The sequence below is a fragment of the Alosa alosa genome, chromosome 18, assembly GCF_017589495.1.
Source record: "Alosa alosa isolate M-15738 ecotype Scorff River chromosome 18, AALO_Geno_1.1, whole genome shotgun sequence".
Lineage (NCBI taxonomy): Eukaryota > Metazoa > Chordata > Actinopteri > Clupeiformes > Clupeidae > Alosa > Alosa alosa.
Window position 1 is genome coordinate 10,470,603 of NC_063206.1, and position 24,009 is coordinate 10,494,611.

Genomic DNA, 24,009 nt, shown 5'->3' on the forward strand with positions numbered 1-24,009 from the left:
AGAGAGAGAGAGACACATGGTGTGCAGTGGGAACGTGGCAGTAATGATAGAGCCATGCTGATGGGATGGAGTGAGTGAGGAGTGAGTGAGTGAGTGGTGGGAGACATGAAAGGGCTTCATTAAGAGCTGGCAGTAAGAGTGCCTGCGTCATCTGTGGTGGAGGGTGGGGGGACTACTGGGAGCTGTTTGGGATGTGTCGAAGCTGGCTCCTGACTGACACAAGCACAAAGAACTCAGCACGTCCTGCTACTTACAGTATGTGTACATGTACACGCACACATTCACACACTCACACTGGGGCCTGTATTTACAAATCATGTTTTTATCTTACCGCAAAGAGTATTCCAAAATTGCAATAAGCTGTCTCTTAAAACCTATTCACAAAGCTGCTGAGACCAACTTTTAGTAAGGAAAAATGACAACTCCTAGGATAAGAACTGCTAGGGTTGACGTCAGTTCTCATGCACGAGCTTGCTTGCTGTTACCTCCATGATTGGCCGATGAGTGACAGGTCTCTGCTTGCGAGGAGTTATGTGCCACATGTAAAGACTACTGTGAAGGACGAGAGATAAATAAATAGTAAATAAAGATGAGCGGCTACAAATAAAACAGTAAAGGGATACAGATCAGATTGACACAGTATCCTTGCAAAGTTCATAAAATGCATCTGCATGATGACACGTTTGCATAGACAGGAAGTAGCCTAATTTATTTTGAATAGCAATACATTGTAGGCCTACAGTTAGTTTACATTTCGTTATGAGTGGTTTTGGTAATAATTGGTGGCGTTATTGTATCCCTTACAAAATGCTCGATAATTCCAAAGTGATTGAGGTATTGTGTAAGTGACTCTGCATGTGCATTTCAAAACATTGCCATGAGGAATGATACAAACTGCTGGTCTTAGTGAATCCTGTACTAGTCCTCTTGACTGCTTCTAAGCTCTCCCAGACTTTTAGGACGAAAATGCTTTGTGAATTACTCTTAGTCAAACAATTAGGAGTCCTAAAGTTAAGACTGACAAGTAAATTATTTTTATGAGTTTCTCCAAAATTCGCCAGTTAGGAGCTCCTTTTAGCCTTAAGATTCTTTGATAATACAGGCTGCAAATACACACATAGTCTCAGAGAACATTGTATGTACACATAATTACACAATCAGACACACACAAACACACACACTCATAAAAAAGGCATCTGATTGACGTCTGTCAATCTAAATATACATAAAAAACAAGTGTGTGTATGAGTGTCTGTCTGTCTGTCTGTCTCTCTCTATCTATCTGTGTGTGCGTGTGTGTGTGTGTGTGTGTGTGTGTGTGTGTGTGTGTGTGTATATGTGTCATGGAAGAGGGCATTTGCGGGCATTCGAGTAGCCCAAGGAACAAAACCTCCAGGTTCTTACTTATGTGAAAACAAGCTTGAGGCAGGCATCAACCAAACCACAGTGGAGAAGATCATCAGAACATTGATTGGCCAACTCTGTCAAGGTGGGACAGCCAAACTGACACAAGCTGAGTCATGCCAAATTAAGCAATTAGGTTAGCTACCAGACACTCCTGCTTACATTAGTACAACTTGTACTAAATATAATGTATTGTCTGCAAGACTGCAATACCAGAGGCATCAAACTACAATTTGTTCTAAAGTAATGAAGAGTTAAGGTCTACCAGACAGCACTACCAGAGAGATCAAACTACAGAAGATCTATCAAACATTGACTGAATTATCTAGAAATGCAACACTGTTTTCGTGAGTGCACTTATGAGATCTTTATCAAAGAGACAGGTATTACACTCTCACCAGAACAGGATGACTCATTTGGATGTCTTTCCTTTTTTATAAATAAATAAATAATCAAGGTAACAGATACTGGCAAGACATCCAAACTCATTTAACCAGAACCCTGCTATGCTATGAGAAAAGTTTTCTTGCAATGATAACTACTACTTTCAGAGGAAACAAACTACTATTATTCCATGGCCATGATATCCGTACTACCGCTGGCTACAATACCAAACCAGTCATGAATAACCAGAAGAGTGACTTTTCTCTGCCATTAGATGTGTTTATGTACAATGCAGATTCTTCACTCTGGCAAAGAAGCCTTGCTGATGTTGGGCTGGAGGGATGGCTATTGTCTTCCCATTTCGGTAGATTATCTCACACCCTATCTAGTGGCATGTGAAAGGGCCAGAGATCAAGACCTTCTAACCGCATTCACACACTCTTATATTTAAATCAGTGGCCACTATAATAGATTCATAAGCTCTACCCACTGTGAGCAATATGATATCTGTCTCCAGGGCTGAATCTTTTTTCACTTCTTTCTCTCCACTCATTAGGGAAGGTAGGGACACATGACCCTCACTGGGGACGGTCTGTGTACTCAGCAGTCTACGTCAGGCTGCCAACATGCTGTAAGGCCCATAGATATTAGAAAGCTAGATAACGCATTGGGCTCCCGAACATACGTAAATAGGATCACCATCTTGGTGGGGGCAATCAATAACTGGAGGTCAATGGAGAAGCATGTGACTCTGACTGGAAATCAGACAGGTGTATCCGATTGCCGGCAAGTGTTGCCCATAGACAGTAAAGGTGTTGCCCTCAGCAATATGGCAACCGCGTTTACGTATGCCTCCAAATAGAACTCGAGCCCAATGCGGTATCTAGCTTTCTAATATCTATGGTAAGGCCTACTGCATACTGGGAGACAGCGGGCCTCCAGAAGTCTGTTCTCATGCCCCTGGATGAAGCAATAAGTAGAACAGTGGACAGGGAGGCAATAAAACACCTTCAGCATTCCAAGCATAACCAAGGTAAACACATATCTAAACTTTCAATGATAGTTTAATGCCCATGTAGAGCACAGTTTGAACAGGTTCCAAATTAAATCATCTTCATCTATTGTGGCGTGAAAATGAAATGAAAGTGCAATTGAACGAGTGAACCGATGAGTGAATGAATGCATGGCTCTATGTTGGAGATAATCCAATAATGAGGTCCTTTCTGAGCTGCAGCTAAGCTGTCAGCTCCAACGTGGGACAGAGCGGGGAGTGTGAGCGCAAGCTTCAGTGTCTAACAACCGTTACCTAGGAGAAGGCCCGGTAACACAACCTGGAGGGGAACAGCTGCCATCCAAACAGTGTCGACCCAGCAGTTCACTCCGCAGCCCTCGGCAGAACAGACTGTCTCCCCGGGAAACAGGAAAGCAATGGGGGCAGATTCGGCAAACACACTTTGCTCTCTCACAGAGTGGGAACAGGCAGACCGCCACTGCGCACTGACAAAGGCGGAGCTGTCTCAGTTGACACGGTGAGCTGAGGCATTCCCACCACAGCATAGCCCAGCGTCTCAACATAGCACCCCCCAAACCCCCCATCGACCCCACATGACCCCAGAGTGTGCTTCCCACGCCTCCTCCTGCCGCTGACCAGCCTCTCTTGCTCAAATCCACCCCAGCGAGAGGAGGAGGACGCGCTGCCCCCTGTTGGCATTCTGGATGACAGCACCCTGGGCAATCCTCCACCGCTGACACTAAAACTGTGTGATTCTGTAATAAAGCGAATAATGGCCCTGTGTTTTGTCGTTGGAGGTAACAGAGAGTGCGTGGGTGAGTGGTTCATTCACAGTCGAGTCGGTTAGAGCTCAGAGAGAGAATGGCTTTAAGCTTTGGGGAAAACCGGAGGGGAGATCATGAAGTCATTAAAGTTCAGCCTTTTGGCCTGGTGTCACCCTGGCACAACAAGCTCCTTTGTGCTTGGGGACGGAAGAATAATTTATTGTAAAAAATGGGGGAAGCTTTCTTTGTCTGAGTATTCTAATCTCGCCAAAATGCCAGCAGGTTTCCAACAATAAAACACTACAGAGCAATTTATGCATCAGGTGATACTCGCAGGGTAGGGGAAGTTTTGGTCTCACTTTCTCTGTCTCTCTCCATTAGCCTTTCACACACATAAATCATAGCACCTTGATGGTGTCGGATTTCAGCATGTTCTCCCATTCATTGTTTGTGTGAATGAATGCTGCCCGTTATGCGATTGATTGATTAATTGATTGATTGATTGATTGATTGATTGATAGATAGACTGATAGATAGATAGATACTTTATTGATCCCCAAGGGGAAATTCAAGGTCTCAGTAGCATACAGAAATCACACACAACATGCACTTACAGCAGAAAAAGTAATATAAGTATATACATATAAAAAACTCCACTGCATAATAGAGACAGTAGAAGATAAAAAAATATAATATACTAAATATACTAAATAAACTAAATCAAATATCCACATAGTGTGCTTAAGGATGATCAAACAGAACTACTGATGATTAAACAGAACTACTGGTACCGACCAGTATCCACCAATGTGATATTGCATTAACAAAAACAGTATATTGCTATTATAGGAGCAATCCTCGCTCTTTAGGATTACAGACATTCATACATTCATTATTATAATAAGGTCATCCTTCTCTTGAAAGCCTTTAATGTAAACATTAGTTTAATTCATTCATTTAATGGTCTTCATCTCCTATATTTCTCTTCGTGTCACAAATAATTACCTTTAACAAGCAAGGAACACCCCTCCTACCTCTACATAAACAATCACTGTTTATTTTTTAAACGAAGTGTCCTTCCAGGAAAATAAATGGGTTTGTCTCACAGGCGTGTTATGCGAGTTATGGCAGCCTTGAGGCCTAAGGGGGCCAACCTGACGAGCTCGGACTGGGATGGGAGCCCTGAACAGAGGATTGACAAGTTCCGACACAAGGCCGTTAAAGAAACAACAACAACAACAACAACAAACTACACGGCAGGAGCAAGATTGACAGCAGAGGAAAGCGAAAGAAGAGGTTTTGACGGATGGCGGACGGACAGACACCGCGGAGAGGTCTGGAGCGCGGTGCGGGAGAAACAGTAAGTAAGGCCACGCCGAGTGCTTTGCCAGGGATTGGGATGATGTCAATCCTGTTCGACCAAGACAACGCAGCAGATGTGCAAATAGAATTGAGCCAGGTGAATTCTGTTCCTTGTATCACATTAGGCACACAAACACACACACACAAACAAACAAACAAAAACACACACAAACAAATGCAAACAAATTGCACGGGCAATAACCCGTACAAATTGCCCGTACAAGCACACGTGCATACACTCACACAGAAGTACAGGGATACACAAACACACACACACTCACAGAGACACAGTGAGAAAGACAGATACTTCTACACATTTCCTATTCTTACCCTGTATATACAGCTACATGATGTAAAACAAACACAAAAGCAGTCACGCTTTGAGTAGTCTGTAAACTCCGCAGACAATCTGACGGGCTTAAGAAAACTGATGACTGCAGCATTTGAACAGTTCACTTTTCCTCTCTATTTTTTTATGAATCAACATGCAGTAATCTCTCCGACTCTTTGCCAAGAACCATTTTTTATTTGAGAGGCACACCAGATGAGAGGAGAAGCAGTTAATGCCCCTGGAATGTGAGAATATGTGACACACACAGCAGTCAAATGTAGCAACTATATCTTTGGATATGTCTAAACTGGTACACTTGTGCCAGCACTGGCTCTGTTGTTAAGTCCACTGTACTTGTATGGTGTGTAATAAATTATTCCATGAATTTTGTCTTGTAACTTGATGCATAAGCTTCTATTATAAGTTGCATAAGTTATAAGAGAAGCTAATTTTGTCTCTGGCTGGAGAGCTGTTGATGTCTCTTTTGTCTTGTCCAGCTAACCTCAACTTTACATCAAGCGACTTACAACCATCAAAGTACAATAAAGGTCCAATAAAGGTACAGTGGCACTAGGATATTGTTAGTGCAGCAATAAGTACTACTCACATATAGAGTGGAATAGAATAACAGTCCAAGCAAAGTCAAGAGAGGGAGAAGAGGGATAGTCAGGATAACGAAGAAGGTACAAGGATACAAGGATACAAGGATACAAGGAAGTTTATTGTCACATGCATATAGTTACTGGAAGTAAGAAATGCAGTGAAATTATGTCTGGTGTCAGCCTATTTGTGCATTAATGGGGGGGGGGGGGGTAAAAAGTGCAGTAGAAGAGGGGTTTAGTTGATTAAGTGGCAAGGGCTGCATAAAAAAGGTGGGGGAGGATTGGGATTGGGTGGAGGGCACCAACAAGGAGCACCCAAGAGCAACAGGGGCAAGGAAAAACTCCCTTACCAAGGAAGAAACCTTGGGCAGATCCACAGCTCAAGGGGCTAACCCAACTGCCAGGGGTCTTGGTGTGTGTGTTGGGGGGATGACAGGGGAGATGGGATAGTGTGCTGTGTATGTGGGGAGAGGGCAGTGTGCAATATGTGTGTTGGAGAAGCTTCCTCATGAGACAACCTTAACCTTAACCTTGGACCACTTTATGTTCACTGAAATGCCAAGATTTTTCTACTGTAGTCTTTGGAACCGATTAAATATAAGGATGGCAAAGTGCAGGTGGCCTGGCATGAACCCTTAAAGGTTCCGCAACAATTGAAGGTTCTGAAATTCTATGTGGAATTCAATGAACCCAGATATTCTTCAGAACGTAATTTTTCCAACATTCCCATCACACCGGTGTGACGGTACACCTTAAAGACTACAGGACCAATACTTGCAGCGTGACCTCGCCCAACCTCAGCTCACCTCCGCTGCTTGCATTAAAAGACTTGCATTAAACTTATCTCAATGGAGGCCTGAGATTAGAGGAGGGATGCCGGATCTTCTCGTGCACTGAGCCAAATCGCTGCTTCAGGGGCTGGAATTTCTCCATTCTTTAAAGTCAAATCTTAAAGCACTGGAAGGGTGGAGATCCATAATTACCCACCTGAGAGAGGTGTGACGCTGGGCCAAAAGCCCTCTGATCCTGCCTCCCTAGGAAAAGCAAGCAAGCCCTTACTCTAAGACTAGAGAGGAGGCATGTGCCAGGGCTTTGCTTTTGGCACAAGTCAACAGAGAGGGGTGGTTGGAGGAAAATCTCCTAGCGTAAACACAGCGCAAACAGGGAAGTTGCATTATCTCATTTTCGAACTCCTGAACTCCATTACAGGTGTAATTTGATTATTTGTGATCTGAGGATCTCTCAAGGCAGAACCATAACTCTTGTTGACAGCTATTTTTAAGCTTGGTAAGATTATCTAAAGAAAACATAAGTAATTTATGTGAAATAACATTCTGTCTGCCATACCTCAACCATCAACCCCTTACGAGTATGAGTACAGGTGCAAAAACACCCAATGCACGCACGTATACCTCCACATGCACGCATACATGCACATGCTGAATGGAGTGCCGCGCATTAGCCTACATTACTGCCATCCAGAAATGCCCCGGGCGGCCCTTCCCCAATGCCAGCAGTGTGAGGATTTTTGTGTCCGCGCAAAGCCGGGGGTGGGGTGGGGTGGATGAGCAAGCAACAGGCTTTGATCAGCAGGCAAACAGCCTGGCACGCCACCGAGGGAGTCAATCCAGGTGACGGCCCGCCTACTGGTGAGACGGACAGCCTCCTCCACCCTCCCACCACCGCCTGCCCCCTCCCATTCCCCTTCAGCCCATCCGTGTCAGGACAGGACGGAACGTTCTGGTAGGAGGCATGCTAAAGCAGCGCGTACGGGACTCGGAAAAACAGTGCTCTGTATACATTAACACATGGGCATGTGACAAAACACACAACACACTCACACAACACACAACACACACACACACAGCAATGCCCAAATGCTGTGCCATTGCAACTTCAATCATTCACTTTGTATGACATTGCTTTTATTTTCACTTTACTGCATTAATCATTCTCTCCCATTTTCTTTGGAATTTGTGACTGTCAGTAGCTTTAATGCAACTGCAACATAAAACTAGAAATGTAATGCCAGAGGAATTACAATAGTGGATGGAAAGCTGCTAGCGTAATGTTGGTGGGGAGATTCCTGGAAAAAAAAATAGAATCACTTAATCTTCGAGTTCATACAAACCCTCGTACCAAAAAATCTTGTGTGTCAAGGCGTTCTTGAGATATAACACTCAAGGTGTTTTTGACCTTGACATTTGACCTCCAACATCAATTCACTTCATCTTTGAGTTCATACAAACACTCATACCAAATTTCAGGGATGTATGCCAAGGCATTCTTGAGATATCGCGCTCAGAGTATTCATGGACTTGACCTTTGACCTCCAACATCAACTCACTTCATCTTTGAGTCCATACAAACACTTGTACCAAATTTGAAGCATATGCGTCAAGCCAATCTGGAGATATAATGCGCAAAGAATGAGATATGGCTGTGAATTTTTTTTTTGACACACGGGAAACACTTAAACAGGATGTGTAGTTTTAGAAGCTGAGACAGTTGGAATCACAGGTGACACCTGTGCCAGTGTTCTGATTAGCCCGTGAATTACTCTGGGAGCTTTTTAACATTTTTAATCCCCCATTTCTCAAAAAGTATAAACTTTTAAGAAGATCTCTCTTGTCCAACTACAGACCGACACAACGGTTATTTCAACATGTCTGTACGTTAAGCGGTTAGAGTCGCATTCATTCTTGAAAAGGTAAATAAAAAGGTTATAAGAAGAAGAAGAAGCCAGATTTCAAGATAGTGGATTCCATCCACTATAAATATGTATTTCATTGCCAAAGAGTAACATTTAGATCATTTATTGTGTTCTTATCTTACTGACATTCTACAAATTATTAACACCCTGACAAAAGCCTGGGGTCAAAACACTCAAAACATACCTTGGTGCTGAAAGCTTGAAAGCTACTTATTCATAGAAATGGTGCCACATAGTATACACAATGGATACACTAGGATACACAGTGTATCTAACTGCCAGACAAACAACAAAAGCTAACACTATAATATCTAACACTTTAAACGCAATCTCAACTGTCACTCTGGTTGAGTCAGCTACCGGATGAGGCGAGCAAGTGACAAAATGCCTATTGCATCAGTGACAACAGTAGTTGAAATTTGCAGAAATAGTGCACCCTTACAACAGGAATCCTAGACAGTGGCCTCCTAAGGTTTAGTTCCTCCACATGAGGAGAACTGCCAAAGTAAACCCCTATATTCAAGTGTTGTTTGTTTGTTAGTTTGTATCTGTTAGATATCATTATGTGGTCATTTAATCTACACCACAATCCCTTTAAAACTAGTTAGTATCAAGGTTTACGGATTAAGGATTTAAGATGTATCTGTTGTGTTCTAACACTTGTAATTCCAAGAATCTCAAAAACTACAGTAGGAGGCAGAGCTTTCAGCTATCGTGCACCCCTCCTCTGGAATAATCTCCCTTCCTCAATTCGACTAGCAGACACCCTCCCTATTTTTAAGTCTAGACTTAAAACATACCTCTTTACTGCCTCCCATAGTTAGGTATGGTGCGGTATGGAACTTCACCCACCTCAGGGATTTTTGGAATGGACCACCCTGCTGAGTCCTCGTGTGACTGGCACCCCAGTCACATGTGCGATGGTGGTCACTGATCATACCTGCGCTGGTGCCGACTACCCCTCACCATGCCTTAGTTATGCTGCTATAGCATAGTGCCGTCATGGACTTTTCATGTGCCACGCCGTACAACCCTTCCTATATGTATCCTCGCCCCTCTTCCTATGTTTTTCCTCGCCCCTGTTACCCATGGGCCTTCTTTTCTTTTCTTCCTTTCTTTTCTCTGATTGTCTACACTCTGTAAAGCACCATGATACATGTGTAATGATTTGGCGCTCTTTAAGCACAATAAATTGAATTGAATTGAAGACAGGCATGGTCTGATCAAGTTACCTTTAGGCAGTAAATAATGCATGCCTTCACTACACTGTGTAGGCCAGAGAGCATAAAACCTACTCCTGGTTACACCTAAAAATCAGTTTGACAAACAATGCATAATGATACAGCGTCTTACATAGTGAATTGTACACTCCTAAATGAACGAATGAATGAATGGATGGATGGATGAATGAATGAATGAATGAACGGATGAATGAATGAATGAATGAATGAATGAATGAATAAATAGAGTGACAGTGGGATCAAAATCAATTGAGTGAGGCCAAGCAGTGAACAAGGGCGCGGGAAGGGGGGTGCTGAGAGTGCTGCAGCACCCCCTGCTGGCAGGAGATAGATCTTTAAAATGTATTATATATATTTTTAAATAATTACTAATTCGCTGTCTGACATGATGAGTCAAATAGCAAAAAAGGGTTATGGATTGGTTTGAATATAGGCTACTAAAAATTAACAGTTATTGAGATCAACGTGAACGTGAGTCAGTTACTGTAAGAACCGTAGCGTGGTTTCAGCTATGTGATAGCGATCAAGTGTGTAGGCCTACGGTTGATATAGGCCTACATATTCTATGCAATTTACACGTTCAAAAAAGCATGGATAAGCTGAAAGAAACTTTAATTGTGTTGTAGTTTTGCAAAATTAATAAATTATAGCTAGTGAAATCATTTCACTAGTCGCTAAGATAGAAATTATTAGGATACATACTTGCTGTGGAGACCACACACTTTAGGCTATTCAGGAATTATTTGCAAGATCATTGCAGCCTGATTATTAGCCTATATTTAAAGCCAAACATCTCTGGTGTGGTTTTTCACGATCAGAAAAGTAATTTTCCTTAGCTATACTGAAATAGGCTAATGATGTCAAGTGCGCTTCTGTTGGGGTTAGGGTGGGTGCAGTGGAGTCGGAGTGCTGTCGCGGAACATTGGAATTTGTGGCTGCCCAGGACTTTTCTAAAACTCCCCCTCTATCACCCGCACACCACACTAAAATGACGTATTTAGCAGTAAAAATCCGAAACATGTCCAGGAGGGGAGAAATCGTCGGACATCCATTATTTTTGTTATTCAGCACCCCTGGTCAAAAATAGGTTCCTGCGTGCCTGGCAGTGAAAATCCTTTCTGGCCTTTAAGAGTATTGGAATCAGAACTAATGATTTTTATATTCATAAGTAGTTTATGTCCTGAAGTATCTGTTGTGTTCTAACACATATAATATAACTGTTTTTATTTTATCTGTCCCTGCGTATATCTGCGTGTGACTACGTAATATAGTTTTACAGTGTTTCTCTGTTTTGCACGAGTGCATCCCCCTGTGTCAGTAGCTATCCACTCTGGATTGCCAGATTGGTACTGATCATGGTCTGATTCAGTGTGGTCTATAGCCTAGAAATCTACATTTGCTGCCAGGGCTAGTCTAGCAACTCTCCGTTGGCTTGTGAGCTCCAGAAATCGAAACTCAATCAGGCCAATGAAATCGTGTATAGAGTCGTTAGGTGGGCTTAACATAATGATTGATGGCAGAGTTGCAACGGTTTGGCTTGAATTCCCTGCTACTTGAAAACAAATAAGATGGATGTTGCTGTTGGCGAACAGTGTGACACGAGTTAAGCTTTTATTAAGTTGGCAAACGTTTGAACTAGCCAACTAGCTCCGCTGGTGGGAAACACATGGGACTCATAGCGCTGCCGCTGTCCTATTGCGTGCAGAGGGAATTTGAAAGACAACTGATTATCCCGCCCCTCGGACTGAGCGCTGCGAACAGTGAGTGCCCAGACCCTACATTTTAATGTGGGTCTGGCTCATCAGGCTCTGTGGTCTACATAAAATGGTAGAACCCATACCATCTCCCGTCAACCTGCAAGGATACTTAAACCTTTTTTCTTTTACTTAAACTTTTCCTTGTCTAGTTAGAGCAGCTGGTGGATCTTTATGCAAAGGCATGCAGTCTCTGACAAACCTACATAGTTCTATTTGAGGGCCACGCCGCAAGACTGTATAAGACTAAACGTGTAAACTTCAGACACGTGACACGGGGGTTGAGAGGGTGATGTGATGTGGTGTGGTTGAAATAGTGGCGTGCCAACAGGAGGGTTCATTAAAGTGATGCCTACTTAACAGACAAATCAGAGGCATTAGACATCACCATTGCAGGAATAACACCCACATGAGTTTAAGGGGTCTGATAAATGATCGATTTGGCTGAGGGAATGTAGCAATCTCTCTCTAGCAGCCTATACTGTATAGTGTAGTAGTGCAGTGTAGTGTAGTGTAGTAGTATAGAGTACACTCCATCCTCTAGTACTACAGTAGTATTGACAGATGCAGTGGTAATTCCTAGCTAAGGTCTTCTCTGCACTGTATCTTATATGCTATTCTATTGCTGTAAGTCACTTTTGGATAAAACCGTCTGCCAAGTGAATGAATAAATGTAAATGTATAGTAAAGCTAGCCTAGCTAGTGACCACCATCACACATGGACACATTCAGATGCAGACCTAACTATTAGAGATGCGCGGATGGGCTATTATTTCAACCGTAACCGCTTAGCAAAACTTATCACCATCCGCAAACGTTTTTTGACCAATTTTCAAAACCGCACACGCCCGCCATCCGCTGGTTGCTTTAATGTATATGGGTGATGCGTTTGATTGGTTCAACTGCCACCCGCCCGAATTTAATTAAAATATGATATTTCTTCACGTCATCCGCCCGTTCCGCGGAGTCCGCGGCTGTAACCGCGAACCGCGCATCTCTATGGATGAATATGAAATATTAGCCACTAATATAAACTGACTACACAGTCTAGTGAATGTATTTTCTATAGAGTTCCGTGGGATATTTAGTTGATTGGTGCACATGATGTAGAATTATCCTCATGGACTGAATCTTGCCTCGCCACCTCTCTTGATTTGCACATAGCTGCACACACCTGCCATCTCTCTCACACACTATACATATCTTGCACTATTTCTAGCACAAACATGTTTCTTATGTTTATGCATTTAACTGATGCTTTTATCCTAAGCGACTTACAGATACCATTTGCATCTCCCTGGAGCAACTCAGGATTAAGTGCCTTGCTCAAGGGCACAACGGTTGCAGTTGGGAATTGAACCTGTGACTTTTGTAGCTACAGCATGATGCTAGCCGAGCTCCTCAACCACTACGCTTCCACCGCCCACATACCTTCTGTTCTGTGTCTCTCACACACACACACACACACACACACACACACACACACACACACACACTCACACACACACTCACACTCACACTCACACACACACACACACACTCACACACACACACACACACACACACACACACACACACACACACACTCACCCGCCCTCGCTCTCTGCCTCCTCTGAGCTTTGTCCCTCATGCCTGGCAGCCTCCGCGATCCGCCTCCTCCGGGTGGGAGTGGCTCTGCGTGACTCTGCCCCCCGCCGTGAGCCGCCCTGCAGCTCGTCTCGGACATGGTCCTGCAGGAGTGGCAGCGCCGTCTTCAGAGCACGCACCTGCAACGGGAGGAGACCACTTAAAACTTCCTCCTTCTCAACCACCAGGTGGCGCTCCATCTATCTAACACTCATAGACATAATATACATAGACGCTGCATTGGCTGCTGGAAACAAGAAATGCGGCCGCCATCTTGGACTCCTCGTTGCGTTGCAGCAGAAAACACAAGATGACAGCACTGTGCAGCATGTTCCTGCTCAAATCGGCGGACAATACTCGGGGGATTTACTTTTCACAAGTAAGATTTAACATTACCGTACTATTGGTTGTATTTTGTATTTTCGAACAATGTGGCCTGTATCATAGCTACATGTATGACCTTTGCAGCAAAAAAAACCGCGTGAAACGCGTACCTCTGTTCGGTATTCAGTGAGGTATGAATAATTTAATGCGCTGACAGCTCATTGCACCAGCCAAAGAGATTACACTGAGTGAAGTGGATGACCGATCCAAGATGGCGGCTCCACGTCTCGTCAGCGCTAGTAGGGAGTAGCGGTCGATGCAGCGTCTATAGTATATTATGTCTATGCTAACACTAGTGTCCGAAACCAAATATTTATGAGTTTGAGCCCCAGACTTCCAATTCGGAGGTCATGGAGGGCACTGCTTGTCCAACACTGGTGTCCTGACTCAGTGTTGAGGTGGAGATGAGGCTAATAAGACGGGTGAGTGAATGAGCTACATGGGTATTCATACCCGCAGCCCATAATCATGAAGTGCCCGAACGGCTAGTCATGTCACACATCAAAGCCACCCTACCCCCCCACCCTGGACCCCTTCCAGTTTGCATACCGAGCCAAACGATCCACGGAGGATGCAATCTGCTCTGCCCTCCATCCAGCCCTCACCCACTTAGACAATAAAGACTCATATGTGAGAATGCTGTTCATAGACTTCAGTTCAGCATTCAATACCATAATACCACAACAACTCATCAGCAAACTGGACAAGCTAGATTCAGTACCTCCCTCTGCAACTGGCTGCTGGACTTCCTGTTGCAGAGACTACAAGCAGTACGTGTCGGGGACAACACTTCAAGCACTCTGACCCTGAGCACGGGGGCCCCTCCTGTGTGTGTGCTCAGCCCCTGCTCTTCACACTGCTAACACATGACTGTACAACCACTCACAGCTCCAACCATCTGGTGAAGTTTATGGATCTATTACAACACTGGTGGGCCTCATCACTAAGGGCTTATGAGGCTCACTACAGAGAAGAAGTAGACCTGCTGGCTAAATGGGTAAAAGACAACAACCTCCTGCTAAATGTCAGCAAGACCAAGGAGATTGTTGTCAACTTTCAGAGAGAGGCCACAAAACAACTGCCACCACTGTCCATCGACGGAGATGTTGTGGAGAGAGTGAGCAGCAAAAAATTTCTGGGGGTGCACATCAGCGGCGACCTCTCCTGGACCACCAACACAGCATCACTGGCTAAGAAAGCCCAGCAGCTCTACTTCTTGCGCAGAAATTGAAGAAGGCAAGTGCCACGCCCTGTCATGACTACATTCTACAGAGGGACCATCGAGAGCATCGTCTCCAGCAGCATCCTGGTGGGGGCGAAGCTGCACAGATCAGAACAGGAAGACCCTCCAGCGCACTGTTAACACAGCTAAGAGGATCATTGGAGCACCACTCCCTCCCTGCAGGACATTTACACCACCCGCCCACCCGCCAAAGCACTAATGATTGTCAAGGATACAACCCACCCTGCACACAAACTGTTCAGCCTCCTGCCCTCTGGAAAGGGTACAGGAGCCTCCGGCCCCGGGCACCACCAGACTGGCAAGTAGCTTCATCCACCAAGCAATCAGGATGCTGAACACTCCCACCCACTCTCCCATCACTGACAGCCCCCCACCCACTCAGCCAGCCAGGAACCTAGGAAACTAGGGATCCTGTCTACCCTAACCCCCCAAGCCTGATATACTTGAAATTACTGCATACTGCATATCAATGTAAATATACAGGTCACACAAGCACAAGTTTAAACTTCATGTAACTGTTAAGACTATATAAATATACAACACAACTACCCTCTATTTTTTTTATATATATATATATATGTCCTATATTTCTATTTTGATACATACATGTTCTATATTTCAGTCTTAAACTTTAATTTAATGTTTATTGTCTATGGCTATGTCTATAGTATGTCTATGTCTGTATTTAAAGCATGTCTATGTCTGCATGGGAAAGTAAGAAACTAAATTTCAATTCTTTGTATGACCAGTGCATGTAAAGAAATTGACAATAAAAGCCGACTTAATTCACCAGTCCACCACCATCACCAGTGACACATGATTAGCCACAACGTTCATGTTACATTTCACAATCAGACAATTCAAACCTGGATGAGGACAAATTAAACATAAACATCTGTTGCCATTTTCTGGAAGAGGGTTTAGGGAGGCAAATGGTCATCATCATGTGACTATGCTGTAATATGCTGCAGTAAATACCAAATCCCAATGTATATCCACACACACACACATACCTCATCCTTCAGCTCTGACACACACTGGATCAGAGCTCCGAGACGGTCCAGAACTTCCCTCTGCCCGGCCAGAGCCACGCTCATGCCGGCTCCCACGTGCCGGTCATTGCTGTTCAGGTACAGCTCCTGGGCGACCATCCGGCCACCGGCACTGGCCCTGCGACTCTGGTACCACACCACAGCCAGGGTCAGGCCTGCTGCCCCTGCCAGGACCCCCAGCACCAGCCCTCTGCTGTCGGACTGAGACATCCCCAAAACCTGGGGCAGAAGAAATGGTGTAGACCAGTGTTTCTCAAACTTTTTCAGACCAAGAACCACTTAACCAATAAAAAAAGCCTCACGGACCACCTAGCTAAAAAACAAAAGTAGACCTACTTCAACAGTATATTACACAATAGGCCTACTCACTGAACCACCTTGCTTATTGTCTTTACACCTTGCTAGTGTAACGGATGCCAGCTAGCTTAGCTGTGCTTGTGGAACGTTGGTAAACCTCACTCCCCGACGCTTCAAGAGTGCTGCTGGCATGCGAGCCAGTAGCCTGGGCTATTGGCTCAATTGTTAGCGCGCTCGCCTCCCGATCCAAGGTGCTGCTGTTTGCGGGTTCGAGTCCGGGCGTGTGCAGGGCTAAATCGCGCAGGTTCAACATAACGCAGGTTACATTGGTGCCGTGACCCGGATTGGGAGTGAGGTTTAGGGGGGTGAGTGTAACCAGAGCCTGGCCACTCCGTATTAAGTCCCATTGTACCGAATTTTGGTTGCAGTTCCACCAGATTTCCACTGGGGGCGATCGCCATGAGTGCAGAATGAATGGGAGTCAATGGAGCTAGACAGCTAAATTTGTCTCTTTCACCTGATTGTCGTTGACAAATCTCAGATTTGATTGTAGTTTGTATAACTTCAACATGGGTTATAGGTCAAAAGTTGAATGAACGAGTACTTATGTCCTTTTGTTTTCTTACAGGTTGGGTCATTGTTGCCCATAACACGCTAGCATTGTGCTAATGAGTGACGTCATTGACACGTTTGAAAGGCTTTTTAGAACAATTAAGTGACTTTAAAAAATATAATACTCAACCAAGTGTATTTTCTTTGCCTCCACTTTCGAATACAATATTCAAATGACTTGGAAAAAAAATTATATCCCGAGAAAAGTGGATTTTGAGGAGTACAGCTCCATAGACCTCCATGCATTCTGCACTCGTGGACGAGCGCCCTTATGTGGAACCACTTCAGAAACCGGAAGTTTTCCGAGAGTGTCAGTTCTCCCCTTATTAGACATTCTCTGGTGTAACGGATGCCAGCTAGCTTAGCTGTGCTTGTGGAACGTTGGTAAACCTCACTCCCCGACGTTTCAAGAGTGCTGCTGGCATGCGAGCCAGTTTCAAGAGTGCTGCTGGCATGCGAGCCAGTAGCCTGGGCTATTGGCTCAATTGTTGCCAATTGGTGCTGCTGTTCGCGGGTTCGAGTCCGGGCGTGTGCAGGGCTGAATCGCGCAGGTTCAACACAACGCAGGTTACACGTATTGTGTCAGAGGATTCATATGATTTAAACTGGCAGTGTTGCAGAACTGTTTGGATTTATATACAAGTTGGTTCAATATTGGAAATAACTCATCTATATTATATTTTACCACGTCTGCTCACGGACCACTTGGGATAACTTGCGGACCACACTTTGAGAAACACTGGTGTAGACAAATTTGAGCATCACCATTACTTTTCATGTCATGATATTTGTCAGTCAAAGCACCAGTCTAAGGGTCTGATAGATTTGCATATCACCCTTGAGTATCTTCATTCATTCAAATGTATGCATTGCACTACCTTGCAATGCATACATCTGAATGAATGAAGATTCGCAAGGGTGATAGCAAATCTATCAGACCTGTACTCTACTGTTTCTAAACAGAAATCATTTACTTTTTAAATAATTTTCTTCAAGTTACAATTTCACTGAAAAGTTCAACTGACAACCCAATTAAATTAGGTTGAAGTATGTTTGGGTCAAGAGAACAACTTCAAGACAACTGAACGACAGAATGACCTTACCCTGCCGTTTATCCATGCATGCTCAGAGATGATAGACATGGCCTCAACTACTTTGACTGGCTAGCTAGTTAGGTAGAACTAGGCTATCGAAAGTGTACAACAAGTAGCCTAATATGTCAATATGTCCATCACGGCGACGATCACAGCTACTGAAGAGAAAGTCGGCACTGTAAGTAACGTCGTTACTTAGCTAGTTCACTTGGGTAAACATAGCTGGATTAACTTGCTATACTTGCCGTGTCCTCTCAATCTCTCCAGGGTGTGACAAACACTGCTTAATGGGATTAGCTGCTACTCAAACTAACCAGACAGGTAGTAGGCCTAGTACCGTAGTATCGGGGTGACTTATCCGTCGCCGCGTGTTGCAGATGGCTTTTAATTCAGTGTAGCTGCTAAATGGAAATTAAGCATGACTTTACATCAATGCAGTATTTTACAGTTTTAATTCATAATTAAAGCGGGTTTAATGTTAACCTTAAGGTTACACCTTCTCGAACACACACATGACATAGGCTACATGAAGGTGAGTAGTTCCCAACGTGACAAACTCTCTCAGGTAATGTTGTTACATCTACTTTTTGGCGTGGCTAAGGCATCTACTATCCAAACAATTTTAAACTAGCATACTGTTTGATTAAACAAGTAGAAGAAAAGCCTTACTGCGTGTAAAAGCGCAGTCCTTAGAGGGAAACACTCAGGCGGTGTTTGACAGCTCGCGTGCTACACTAAAAACATTCCGTTAGTAAAGCAAGTGCTATGTAAAAATGGTTCCTAGACCACTCTAATATTATCACTTTCTGTGATGTTGATGAAGTGATTCCGCATATCACTGTTTGAGTGCTCCATTTCATCAGAAAGCCTTTTATTACACGACAAAACGCTTTACTGATGACATTAACTTAACTGTAACTATGAGAAAATATGTAAGCGTTAGTATGATATTCTTGCCAATAAATTGCAAGTTGCCTGGGTTAAGCTGGAACACCAACCACTAAGCAAAGAGGCAAAGTTCATCGTTATCATTCATTAACCATATGCTTCTCTTAAACAGCAAAAAATACAGTGAAATACCTCTGTGACAGGTCTTCTACTAATCCTTTGATGTGAGCTCAGCATTGCCATATATTTACAATGAGTAAACATATTACGTCTTTTTGACATTGATGAAGGCTATAGGCTAGGCCTAGGCCTAAATTGCAAAATATATAGGACTGTAAGCATCAAACTAAAGCTCTTTATATGGGATTCATTTTACATAAGGAAGTGGAAGTAAGTTATACAAGGAGGTAAGTTTTACAAGGAAGTTTGTCTAATTTCATCACGTCTGTGGCCAGGCGCGCCTGTGGGTGTACGTCCGTATACGCACTGCGTACCATCAGGCTCAACAACGAGAGAAACTTTCCCTGTGTGTGTGTAATGTGTATTCACACCAAATTGGCCCACCATACCTTCCCAACTATGCACAGTACCCCATTAGCTGCCATCAGGCTATTTACAATTTTCTATTACGTAACTTAGTGAACACTTATCAAAATTAACGCGCACACATTTTGTTTGAGCAGGAGACACATACGCATGCAGGCCTTACACACACACACACACATACTGGTAAAAGCAGTTATTCCACCAGTTTGTTAGAAGGAAGGCTAAAATAAACAGAATCTTTACTGACACGCAGGAGCATGCAGAAAAAGTGTCTTAAACTCACTAATCCTGGGACAAATCACAGAGAAAGCAACTTCCATATAGGATCAAACTAGTTCAAATATGTCTCAGTGTTTGATGGAACTGCAACACAAACTGTGTTAAAATAGACCAAAAAAGTAAATCAACTTACACAAATTGGAACTGAAAATGTACTCCTCACTCCTGACTGTCCCCTTGTCATTGCACTGGCTAAGGCACTGCAGAGGAGTGCATAAATAAGTATAATCTGATCAACCTTGAACTATGCTGTCAGTCCACACTTCACGGTCTTTCCTTTCCCAAACACAACAGGACATCTATGGTGTCCATACTTATTTGCTGATGAAAAGTAAATAAAACAAATGTGTATTTTTCTGGTTCTGAAAAGATTTAATAAGTTCAAAGAGTTTACTTTGGATGTCAAAGGAGACATGCTGATTTTGGTGGACTGGTTCAGCAGGTGTGTAGAAAAAATATGCAAATATTCAAATTACAAAAAAATATACTTTATAATTATAGTATATAAAAATATAATTGTTTTTAGTGCATGTGTTTTCTGTTTGTGCTTTTTATTGATTCCATTTTCAACAACGACAACACAGCAATACTTTGGGAATGCACTTTCAAAGCAAAATTATGTTCAGTCTGTATGTACTACACAAACTGTTGTACAAGAGCCTTGGAATTCAGGATTTTCTGAGCAGAACAGCTTGGACAGCTAAAACTCATTTGTTCAAAGTAACTTATTAGTAACTTAATATATATTTGTCAATTGTTGACGGTCACAAAGTCAAGCCAGGTTTTCAAATAGGATGCAAGTCAACAGGGATGTTATGACTGGTCAAGTTACTGGAAGGCCATATGCAAGAAAATTGAAAGAAAAACTGAAATGAACTGAAGGCCATTATTTTTCATATTAGGAGAAAATGGATGGATGTGCATGTGGTTTGAATTAATTTTGATATGCTAAGCCTATTTCTTTCAGCTTTATCAACAAGTTTTTTTTTCTTTCACACTAGCTCTCAAAGTCAGCTTGAACAGACATGCCTCTGTGTGGGAGGCTTACTCTATTGACTCCAATAGACCCAACCCCTGTGACCATTTTGATTTCATACATGATAAGAGACTTATCCTGTTAAGCTCGATGTAATTCTTCAACAGTCCACATAAAACCAGATACTACATGGGTGTCTGTCATGCCTAACTGAAAGAAAGCTGATTAAGCACTGGCTATATGAATCAATACATTTCACAATTCAAATGAAAAAATGAATACTGATACAAGGATGGGTATATTGTTTTACCTGTACCTTGTTAAAATGGACATCACCTACGATTTCAACATTGGAAGTTGTTTAATCTTTGCAGTCAGGTTTTCAGCGGATATTAAATTGTTTGTCTTACTGAATTCAACAGTAACATTAACAGGCGTACATCTCGTCCAACAGGATGCTACCAAGTCTGAGTTTTGTTAAGCTCTGTAATACTTAGTAAATAACCTTGGTTGCTCCAGCTCTTTAAGGGGATTAATAGATGAATTAATAAATAAGGGGACTGATCAGAGTTTAAAGGACTCATCAAAATATCAACATTGCCCTTGATCTAGACGTGGTTAAGTAGCCCTGTGACTTCTAAAATCCCGAAAGGATTTTTCTCAGCTACCATATTCATTTTGTCACATCTTCAGACATCTTATCACAAAGAACAATCTATTCAGTGCCCACGCCACCCTATTTCAAGCCTACAAACTGAAACACCATGCCATTGTTTATATGTTTAAGAAATGTCATTCAGAAGGTGTGAAATTACCCTGAACAGTGTTTTAAATCATACTTTCGATTTCCTTATAGCAGAGGAACTTTTTTTTTTCTTTTATCAAAGGAGAAAAGGGAGAATAGATGGTGGGGGAAACCAGAAACCGTGGAGGATGCGGGGGAGTTCCCACGGGCAGTGGGCTGATGGCTACGTGCCGTTTTCTCAGTGCCCTCCTCTCCTGGAGTACAGCGCATTGTTCCCGGCCCACAGCCTGCATGCTCCCAGCCGCAGGAACACCCACAACAGGCCTGGCCACCAGCCTTGGGCTCAACCTCTCCCACCCCTCTGTGCTGGGGGAGATCAGTCTGATAACAGCCATGCATCCAGCCATGGCCTCACTTTTTGTTGGGTCAAAGCCTTCAGATTGGAGGCCATCTCTCTTAAAGCAAATGTGCGGCTCCAGCATAGACTTCTCTGCTTAAAGTGTGTTGAGGGGCAGGGTTGTGGGGGAGGTGGGCGGAGAAGTACTGCATGACTTTAATTCACTTCATTCACAGAAGCATGCACTGTAACAGTTGTCAGGTTACACAAAAGCCTGAAAGTGTAGCCTAAATCTCAATCTGTGACCACAGGACAAATGGGTTTCAATGGGTTACAGAATAACAGACACCTGTTTCACACTTATAAAACAATTACAGGAAGAAATAAACAGCAAACTGATAGGCTAGTTCCAGCCTACAGTATGACAAATATTCCATTAATGCTGCCACATACTGTAAGCTAAGCCTATGAGAGATACTAGAACAGACTGTTACTGCAATTCCTCAATAGGCATGCTAAGATGACAGGGCATTGACAGGTCAAGGTGGTGCAGATATTTTCTCTATTTGTCCATCCTCTCTCCCTCCCTTCCATCCTTCCTCCTATCCTAGCCCCTCCTTCTAATTCATTTTGTGAAGAAAACGAGGAAGGAATGATAGGAGGATGGAGGAATTAAGGAGAGGCAGATATGAGAAATGAGATGTCATGCTCACACACGCATCGCATTTAAGAAACGTCAATTAGCCTACTGATGATGCGACGTAGGCATCAACTCTTCGGTTAGAACAAACACACCATTTTCCACGCAAATTGCAGAGAATATCAACTTATATCACCAAAGCTTAAAAATATACATTATTTCAAATACACAAATGGCGCACTTACGTTGTTTACATGTACATCGGTGATGTGTCAGGAGTCGCTGCTACTTGCCTCATGAGTTGTAGTTGCGCCAAGTTGATGGAGGTCATGGCCGCGGTTCACCCTTGCAGACAATGACACCAAAGATGTCTGAGATACTAACTCGATTCTAGAGCGCTCCATATCTTCATGTAACCACGAGTAACCATTTCTGAACTGCTGTCACAATAGCCTGTGGAATATTTGGCGAAAATCAAAAGGCTGTGCCCTGCCCTGCGAAAGGAAGTTTATGGAAGTGTACTGTTGTATTGGTCAAAGTAGGCTATAGGTAGGCCTAGCTTGATGGAAAAATCCGTAGACTAAATAAAGAGTTTTACACCATGCCTTAGCGAGCTACTACGTGACTCATAATCATACAGCATATCATTTCGAGCAAAAAAATCAGAACAGATAAAAGGAAAAAAAGGCAAAGTTAGTGTACATAATATTTTAGGAACTCCCATGAGCCTTTCAAGCTGACACATTTCGAACATTTGCTGCCTAACGATAATTTAACATGCTTCTATTTTAATCTCGCACAAGAAGCTGACTAACTTACCATTTCCATTGAGTAAATACAACTTTCAAGATGAGAAAACCACTATGTAGCGCCGTGGTATCAGGGATGTCAAGGGCTAATCTAGGCCTATATTTAGATTTTCTTTCGGGGTCCCCCTCTGGTTGAGCGCAACAAACTAAATATGCATCCTTTGCAACAAAGTATGAACATAATTTTCGGACTAGAAAGTGGCTAGGGTTGCTAGGTCGGTAATAGCCTTCAGAGGGCCACTCAGACAATGGCAGAAGTGTCGTTTGTCATGTTATGAGGGTAGGCTATGTGCTATCAAAATTAGTTTGGATATGTTGGGCCCTATGGTGCACCCGGTGCAAGGTGGCGCAAAGCGCGACGGAAGCTTTATTATTATCATCTTACTGCTCAATAAAGTAAAGATTTAGTTATTAATATCTTACTGCTCAATAAAGTAAAGATTTAGCACCCAGGGATGTAGCAATCAATGACATAAGGTGTGAACTGGCGCATGATCCAAAAATATATTGTGCGAACTCACCCTTAGACAAGATTCACCTTTGACCTGCACGGTCATTTATTGGAACAAGAAGACTCAGACACAACCAGACATACTGGGATAGGGCAACACAGGGGTAGTCTCAGCCGCACATGCAACACACAATAAGGGTTTACCACACACATCAACACGGGGATAAGCACATGAGGTACAACCAAAGAGACTAACACGCTAACAAATACACAACATGCTAAACGTAACTACAACTATTATAATCGACATTACACCTTATAGCATTCACTCGCACTGCATTCTGGGAGACACTCATTCAACGCTAAACATGTACATCCACCGACGCTACAATATATACTTTTTTGATCCCGTGAGGGAAATTTGGTCTCTGCATTTATCCCAATCCATGAATTAGTGAAACAC

At 43.2% G+C, this 24,009-nt stretch overlaps 1 protein-coding gene across 3 annotated transcripts in view; it reads right to left on the reverse strand.

The window, feature by feature from the left end:
- The window catches only part of LOC125311771 (regulator of microtubule dynamics protein 2), a 47,348-nt gene extending 24,698 nt beyond the window's left edge, over positions 1 to 22,650 (reverse strand). The window contains exons 1-3 of one of the 3 annotated variants that reach the window (XM_048270091.1): positions 22,532 to 22,650; positions 15,834 to 16,091; positions 13,158 to 13,333 (exon numbers count right to left, since the gene is read on the reverse strand). In XM_048270091.1, the coding sequence (XP_048126048.1) occupies positions 13,158 to 13,333; positions 15,834 to 16,082 (425 nt within the window). In that variant the 5' untranslated portion in view covers positions 16,083 to 16,091; positions 22,532 to 22,650. Of the gene's footprint in view, positions 1 to 13,157; positions 13,334 to 15,833; positions 16,092 to 17,884; positions 18,114 to 18,544; positions 18,692 to 22,531 lie in introns of those variants that run through there. The other 2 variants (XM_048270092.1, XM_048270090.1) reach the window with 2 other exon arrangements.
- Positions 22,651 to 24,009: the final 1,359 nt, after the last annotated feature.